The 8,443-nt window shown below is 41.8% G+C and overlaps 1 protein-coding gene across 1 annotated transcript in view; it reads right to left on the bottom strand.

The window, feature by feature from the left end:
• Positions 1-1,246: 1,246 nt before the first annotated feature.
• LOC104915290 (hydroxysteroid dehydrogenase-like protein 2) overlaps positions 1,247-8,443 on the bottom strand; it is an 8,629-nt gene continuing 1,432 nt past the window's right edge. Inside the window, exons 2-6 of the mRNA XM_031557444.1 lie at positions 4,530-4,693; positions 3,689-3,787; positions 3,411-3,525; positions 2,312-2,415; positions 1,247-1,410 (exon numbers count right to left, since the gene is read on the bottom strand). Coding sequence (XP_031413304.1) covers positions 1,262-1,410; positions 2,312-2,415; positions 3,411-3,525; positions 3,689-3,787; positions 4,530-4,693 — 631 coding nt within the window. The 3' untranslated portion in view covers positions 1,247-1,261. The remainder of the gene's footprint in view (positions 1,411-2,311; positions 2,416-3,410; positions 3,526-3,688; positions 3,788-4,529; positions 4,694-8,443) is intronic.

Genomic DNA, 8,443 nt, shown 5'->3' with positions numbered 1-8,443 from the left:
AGGTCCTTTCAGCATGAGGATATTCCACTATTCTGAGGACTGATTAATCTGATCACTTTTCCTGGCCCATGCTCCTCTACTTTCCTATTACTGCCAACTACTATTGCTCTAAAAAGAGCCAAACTATGGGCACAGACTGATATGAAAAGGTTCTGAACATCTCCTGTCTCACAGTCTGCATATCATTCCACCTATTTCATAAAAGTGCTGCTGGTTTTCCACTAATAGACATAGAACATCTTCCAGTTCGACCCTGCAATACCTCTACTACTCATGCACACTCTTACATCCTTTAGGCAGTCTACCTCTTTCACTTTTAGATTAAAGGGGAGCTCCTAACATCTCACTATGAGCATATTTTCATGTTTCAATGAGTTGGATGAACCAATAGAACCATACTAGCACAGTGGTAATCTCCAGCATTGAAGCTAATCACATATATAAGACACTCTTAAATTATAAACTTCACAATTATATTGTACATACCATGAAAGTCACCTTTCTCTCACTCTCTAACGTAGTTAAGTTTCTTAGTTTTAGCAGATAAACCTTTCAAAGAAACATTTTTCTTTCTAGACTGTTTGCACATTACAAACTTTTATACTTCAGGTCACATAAACAGTTTTCATCAAGGAAACACTGATATACACAATTTTGAGAACTCACTTAATGCTTCTAATGCTCTCAAGACACTCATCTCTTTGTTCAGCAGCTGACCAAATCTTAAACAGCTGCCCTGATCCTCACTGACCCATGGACAATAAACTGGAGCTAGTACAAGATGGACACAAGTTATTTTTCTATTACACAGCTCTTTAATGTGCCGAGACTTGCAAGAAGTGTTGGATGGTTGTGTGAAAAAGCACCTGCTGGCCCACTGAGCTAGAACTTCAAGGAATGGGATTTTTTAATTGTTTTTTACATCTACAGAGATACGTATCTTGTCAGTTTCATCTACTCTCTGGCAATCTAACTAGCTGGGGATTCTAAATAGTATTGGACATTTAATATGTACAAATGAAAGTATGTTAATACTCAGCGATTCTGTGCAAACCATGGCTTGAGTCATATTGAAAGGAGCAATGACAAGACAGGTCAAGAAAGAGCAGAATGCACTCAGGCTGAAGGTAAGTCTGAATGAAAGTGACAAGGCTATAGTGAGAACTAGGAAAGAAAGCCAATACCCATACAACATCTTTGATCACAAAAAAATATGCAGAACTGTTCAGTTTCCTGAATCAGTCCCAGCAGTTATTCAAACCTAAATAAAATACCTGTATAAGACAAAATACAAAAATTCATAATAATCACCTGTTTTAGGCCATAAAGCATTGACAGCAACTTCTCCTTTAAATTCTTCTGCCATTCCCAAGACACACATGGACATGCCATATTTAGAAATTGTGTAGGCTACAAAAAGTACACAAAAATCCTATATTTAGTAAGATACAAATTTAGAGTCTACGTACAGAATTTTAGTTTTGAAGGATATAAGTTATGGAAGATCAACTTTCTGGGGTCAAAGCAGTATCTTCCTAGAGTACAGAAACTCTCCCAACTCCCCCCATCCCCAGCAGATAAGAACTGTAGTTCTTATGTCTACATTTTTTGACAAATGGAAACAATGACTGAACCTTAACACCTGCATGGTGTTTTTCTTGTGTTTTTCTCAGAGACTTCTTACACCAGTAATTAATAGGAGAGGAAAAAAAAAAAAAAAAGAGAAAAGGAAAAAAGCACATTGTAAATCCTTTTTGTCTATTTTGAGAAGGGAATATTGTGTGGAAGGAACATGGACTTGCAAGAGGAGTTTAATCATGTTATAAGTGTTGAAATTTTAAAGGTCATCTACAGGTTTAAAATGAGCAACATATGCTCTAGCCTAAAGACACAATTGGAGTCTCCTTCACTCCTCAAAGATAATTTCTGTTTAAAAAGACAGCATAGAGAATTATAGCTATCACGTCAAATGCAGAAGCACAGAGAAAGAAGATTTTGCTTTTCTATCTCTACTGGAAATAGAAAACACTGTGTAGTCTTAAGAAATCCTTTGAAAAACTTGTAACTCTTACTTGTAGAACCTTCTTGAAAATATAAAGGACATATCAGGGTATGAGATTTACACTGTGTTTTACCAGAAAACAATTTCTTTCAAGTAAGGTGCAAAACACTCTGAGGAACCATTCCTGTCAATCTCTAATGAGCACTAAAAACACAATATCTGGAATTCTTGGCTGGCACTCCTTCACATTTCATTAGTTATTTGTACATTTCTCAACACACAACAACAAAGGCAATGGATGCTACTTACCACAGTGATTTTTGAACCATGTGGGTTTCATATTCAAAGGTGGGCTGAGGTTCAGGATATGCGGGTTCTTACTCTTCCGTAAGTGGGGAAGGCACGCTTTAGACCTGGAAGAGAGGAATCAGGCAAGACAGTCATCTCTTATTTTACAGAACACTACTGCAGAGCAGTAGCTTCACTTTCACAGAAGTCCAATGGTAAGTTAAAACCCTTTCCTTCTAATCAAATATTTAACTGATGAAAAGAACTGAAAAAAATCCGTCCTATCTCACTTATCTCGAGAATAACATTCATGTCTAATAGCTGGGCAGCATCCTCCAAGCAGTGCAGCAACATCTACTAAAGCAGATTTTCCAGATGCTCAGAACTAATAGTCTCCTTGTAATAGTCCTGGAAGGCCAATAAATGACGACGTGGTAACAAGCCAAATTACCAGTGCAGAGTATCATCTAGTCCCATATTTATTATTCTGATCACATGTTTATTTCTTTCTTAAAACCACATTTAAGAAATAATATGGTATAGTGAAAAGCTATGATGACTTCCAAGAAGAACTTGAAACCTACACTCTAGAGACTGAAAGTTATATATGTAATTCAACTTGGAATTTATGTGAATCTGTAAAGCATAACTGCCACTTCTACAATTGTGGTGCACATTTTCATGGGCTCTCTAACAGAATTTTTACCAAGTTTGTTAGAGAGAACAGCACGGCCATGGACTACACTAACTGCCTGCTACTCATGCATTTAATCTGGATACATGCATACTGTCAGCCACAGAGAAAACACAACTGTAAAATCATTAAAGTAGATGCTGTCTTTTACAACCCACTTAAACCCACAGCTGGGGTTTCAACTCTTTCCAGTGACAGTGTTTGAGACTCACTAACAGATTTCTTACTGCACAGGAATCAAGAAGACTTCAACAGATACGCTCTGTCAGATGGAAATTCCCCTTATCTTCTCCACAGACAAAAAAGCCACGCTATATACATACACATATTTAGTTTTTATTACTTTCTGCAGCAAAATCTCAGATAAGCTGAGATAGCATTAAACATTTTGTTAAAATGGCTTTGGTTCGCTGTCTCAGCACTTACGTGAGGTAGGTTCCTCGTACATTGACATCCATCATAAGATTGACCTTCTTGGTTTCTGTTTCCAAAGTGCCGGTCAAAGAGATGGCGCTTGCGTTGTTCACCAAAATATCGATCCCTGGTTTTAAAATAAGTCACCTCACATTAGCAGTAAAATAAAAAATAAAAATAAAATAAAATAAAATAAACAAAAATAGGAGTAAAGCAGGTTAGGGTGTTCTTTCCTCTTCTTCTTCTTTGAATAATCTGCTTGGTTGCCTGTCCCCTGCCCCTCAGCATACCTCCAAACGTCTTCACAGCTTTCTCCACAGCGCTAATAATTTGCTCTTCTTGCCTCACATTGACGATGCATGGCAATGCCCTTCCTCCAGCTGCTTCAAACTGCGTGATGAGAAAATAACACACAGAATTTGTCTCTCAGACTGCACAAACTGCCTACTGAAAATCTCTCATTCAATGAATGCATTAAAAATTACACCTTTCAAATTGTGACACTTTCACATTGTATGGGGCTGCTGAATCACAGCCTGAACCTCTGATTGATCACCTGAGGCGAGCCATGAGTCAGCCACAGGAGCACTGGTGAAGGCAATTCATCTGTGCTACCAGAAGGGGTGGAGCCTGGTTCCAGCTCTCCTAGAACCCATTTAAGAGCTGACTACCAGTAGAGAAGGATCTCTTCTGGAGATCCGCTCTGCTGGAGTTTCATAAGTGAGCCCAGGCTACAGGTAAGCATCCTATCTTTTTTGCTTTGATAAAATAACTGTATAGCCAAGCTCTCTGGTACATCTCATAACTATAACATCTGTACATTCATTGTTTGTACACACATACTGCATAATGAATAGGGATGCCATAACAAAATCCTAACACTGAGAATGTGCATAGCTCACCACACATTTTAATTAACATGGCATTTTTACATTTATGCACATGCATATTCATTACCATCAAACTTTAATACCTCGCAGAATTCCTGTGAGGGAAGAGAAGCACTTGAGCTCATTCTTATAAAGCTGAATGGGAGCTAGGAGAGTCTAAGCAGTTTCCTACTCGTACACGAGAATTAAGTGAGGACATGAACCATCCCACAGTCTGAAGCCCACCCTGATTACAACTTACTCTCTTCTGCAGCTGTGTAGATAGTTCCAGGAAGTTTTGGATGGGGCTCTGCTGTCTTGGCAGCAATCACAATGTTTGCACCATCCCTGGCAGCCTTCAGGGCAATGGCTTTGCCAATTCCCCGGCTCGCGCCAGTGATGAAGAGCGTGCAGCCTGCTAGTTTCCTGAAGATGAATGAGAGGTAGAGGGAAAACAAGAGGGGGAACAAAGCAAAATCTGGAACTCAGTGACTTCTTGCACTCTTCAGGACAAAAACAATCAGTGCAGTCTTCCCAGCAATCAACTGCATTTAACATTTTACAAAGAAAACAGACCCATAATACAGAATAAATGGTTAAAGCTGTAGCAAAGCCTTTCCCCAGGATGACTTCCTTTAACAATACAAGGAAGCAGGAAGGTTGTACAGGTCTCCCAATTGCATTTTTCCCTTTTTGTACAATAATCCAAGACTGCCCCCAACAGAACTTTTGCATTCTCCAAAAACAGAAAAGGTTTTTCTTCTAAAAACAACAAAACCAACCAATTCTAATGTTTTGACACTCACTGCAGCTCTCTGTTTCTTTCAGCCCTCTGAACACAGAGGACAGGTGGCTCAATGTGCTATAAAGGCAAAGTCCGGAATCATCATGCCAGTGTGGGGTGCCAAAGACAAAAGCCAAAGATCAGATTTTCAGAAATGACCGTAATTTCTCTTAAGGCTTTTATAGTAAGCTCAGTTTCCCGGTAATTGCATTTAATCCAATAATTCCCCACAAATCTGTCCAACCGAACCTTCTGGAGAAACTAACAAGTTCGAGAGCACCAGAAGAACATTTTTCTTACACACAAAATGCCATGGAATTTTTGAAGAGCAAAAAAGTCTATGCTACAGCATATTTCACAATAAAGCTCTACAGACCGTGGGCTTTCCAAATGAAGGATTTTGCACTTTGGTGCTCTGCATCAAGCCCATGCTGCTTTCCATAACTGAATGAAAAAAACAAGAGGTCCAAGGCTGCAACCCTACTAAAGAATCCATATAACCACATGCTGCAGCAACTTCGAGGTTTTTTTCAGAAAACAAATTTGATACAGCTTTCTTTCCAGTTTGGGCTACACTCAATGTAATCAGTGTTTCTCTGGCTCTTCCTTTTCACCCTCCAGTCTGAAAATTTCCCTCTAAAACTGCCTGCAAGAGGGCATGTGCTTTCAGAGGGCAAAAAAATGAAACGAGGCAGGAAGGGGCAGGAATATTCCTCTTCATTGCCATTCTATGTCATCAGCAATCCCTGGAAGCCAACAAAGCCCTGCAGAAGCCAATTAAATGTGGAGGTTGGTGGCCCTGCCTGTGGTGGGGAGGGTTGGAGATTCATGATTCTTAAGGTCCCTTTCAACTCAGGCCATTCTGTGATGCTGTGAATTCAAGCCACTGCCTTCTGCAGAATTGAGTCCTAGAGAGCAGGTGAACCAACAGGGTGACACAGCTGCGCAGCTGACTCGTGACTGAGTCCCCATGTACAAAGGTGTCACACAGGGAGTGGAAGCACTGAGCTACAAAGAAGGAACTGAGAATACTGCATGAGTACGTCAGTATGGTGTGAGGAAAACCAAAGTTCATCTGCAGCTGAGACTCGGAAAAGAAGTCAGTGGTAACTTGTTTATCTGCTGCTACATGGGTAGGAAGAGGGTGAACAAGGAGAAGGCATTGCTGAGTGGTGTGGATGATTCAGTGAGAGCAGATATTGGTAGTGCCTGAGCTGCTTGGTGCCTTGGTCTTCACCAGATTTCCTTGCTTAGGAACACAGTTCATCAGGACAAGAAAAACTAGCCATAGATAAGAGGTAATCATGGTCTTTTCCAACCTTCTCAATTATATCTAGTCCAACCATCAACCCATCCCTCCCACCATCCCCACTAAACCATGTCCTTCAGTGCCTCATCTAAAGCCTTCCTGGACATCACCACGGATGGTGACTCCACACTTCCCTGGGCAGGTTTTCCAATGCATCATCACTCTCAAGAGAAGAAATTTTACACAGTATCAAACGTGAGTTGAACTAGAAGCTTCTTGAGAGGACACAGCCATGTGCATAGATCAGGCTATAGCAGGCGTGCTCATGTCCTTGCAAGGCCCCTCTCTTCATACCTGATAAGCTATAGGAATCACTAGAGTCCCCTGTCAACTAGGGGAAAGGGAATGGGTGACACATAGTCAAAGAAGCCAGAAAAAATGCTCCACCAATTCACAGATCTGCTAGCTCTTCAGCCTTCCCCAGGTTGGTGTGAAAATCATGGACCAGCTCCTCCACTGGATATGTATGATGACTGGGAACTGTCAGCATGGGTTTGCCAGAGGTAAAATCAGGTCTGTTGCACCTGATTACCTCCTGTGATAGAATGAGAGAACTTGCAGCCAAAGAGAGAATAGTTGACACCATTTACATTAACAAGGCTTTCATTACCATCTCTCAAAATACTTTTGTATCCAAGTAAATACGTAATGGTCTGCGTGGTTGAACAGCCTGAGAGGTAAAAGAAAGGTTGACCACACAGGTTTAGGGGATGGTGGGTAAGAAGCAATACTCTGCCTGGAGACTACTATTAAGCGGGATCTACCCCAGCACTGGTTCTGTTCAACATCTGGATCACAACCTAGAGAATACAAAGCGCACTGGGGAGGGATGACAAATGGCTGATGTGCTTGAGGGCAGGGCTGTCATCCAGAGGAGCCTTGACAGGCTGACAGATGAATGTCAACCGAAGCCTCATGACAGCCTGCAAGGACAGTCATGCAATTTTGAAGATGGAGTTCCTGCAATGATACAGGCTGGAGAAAGAATGGCCAGGGAGCTGCAAAGGCTAAAGCAATGGGGAAGCTGGCAGAGAGCAAGCTGAGCATAACTCAGCAGTATGCCCACCAGGAAAAGCCAGCAGCATCCCAGGATGCAAGAACCATAAAGAACAGATGGATTGAAGGGATTGTGCCCCTTTAGCAGCACCTGTAAGACCACAATTAGACCCTGTGTCCAAACAGGGGCCTCTCAATATGAGACAGACGTTGAACAAGTAGAAGTTGAGCAGAAGGAAAGAGAATTGGCCAAGGGCTGGAGCGCTTTCCCTGTGAGGACAGACTTAGGGACTGGGCTAGCTCAGCCTGGAGAATGCACACCTTTGGAGAATCCTAACAGCAGCTCCTCAGGGGCTCTCTGGAGCTCTATCAGTCCTGCAGATTATGTTTCCTACAAAGGCCCACACAAACTGTTCATCAACATCAGAGACTTAAAGGGGAAAATCCTTCATTTCATCCCCACTGAAACACTGAGCTGACTCAATACTCTCACGCTTTCATTGTGTTGGGATCTTTTTGTTTGCTTGCTTTTTAAACCTTCTTGCTTAGTTTTCCTATAACCATTTAATTTGTCCCCTTCACATAATGTGAGAGTGCCAGCAAAGTCAGATGCATCAGCCTTTCTCGTGTTTATTCAGTGTCACTGAGAGAACTGCACAGCATGTGAAGCATTTTGGAAGACTTTCCTAAGGCACTCAACAGTCTAAGTTGTTACAAACTTGGTAGGAAATTCTTTCAAGTTGCCAATATTGTGAAGGCTGCAATGCACTCAATTCTGGTAACAAGACAGAATGTCACATTCACCTCCGAGCTCCGCAGTCTCAGGGTTGTTAAAATCCTGAAGTTGGGCTCCTTCCTCAGCAGGCACGGTTGCAACCAGGGGAGCCCACAGCCTGCATCGTGGACGCTTTTTGCACTTGTACAGAATTTCACGACAACTGCTTACAACATACAAACAAGGACAACGTATGCCCCCGTTCATTAGCAGTGCCGGGCACGAGAGGAACGCTGCAAAAGCCACTCAGCGCAGATCCTACAGCACACCACCGCCGCACTTTGCCCTCCGGACGCTCACACAGCTCGGACC

The sequence above is a fragment of the Meleagris gallopavo genome, chromosome Z (assembly GCF_000146605.3).
Source record: "Meleagris gallopavo isolate NT-WF06-2002-E0010 breed Aviagen turkey brand Nicholas breeding stock chromosome Z, Turkey_5.1, whole genome shotgun sequence".
Classification (NCBI taxonomy): Eukaryota; Metazoa; Chordata; class Aves; order Galliformes; family Phasianidae; genus Meleagris; species Meleagris gallopavo.
This window is presented reverse-complemented; position numbering and strand designations above follow the sequence as displayed.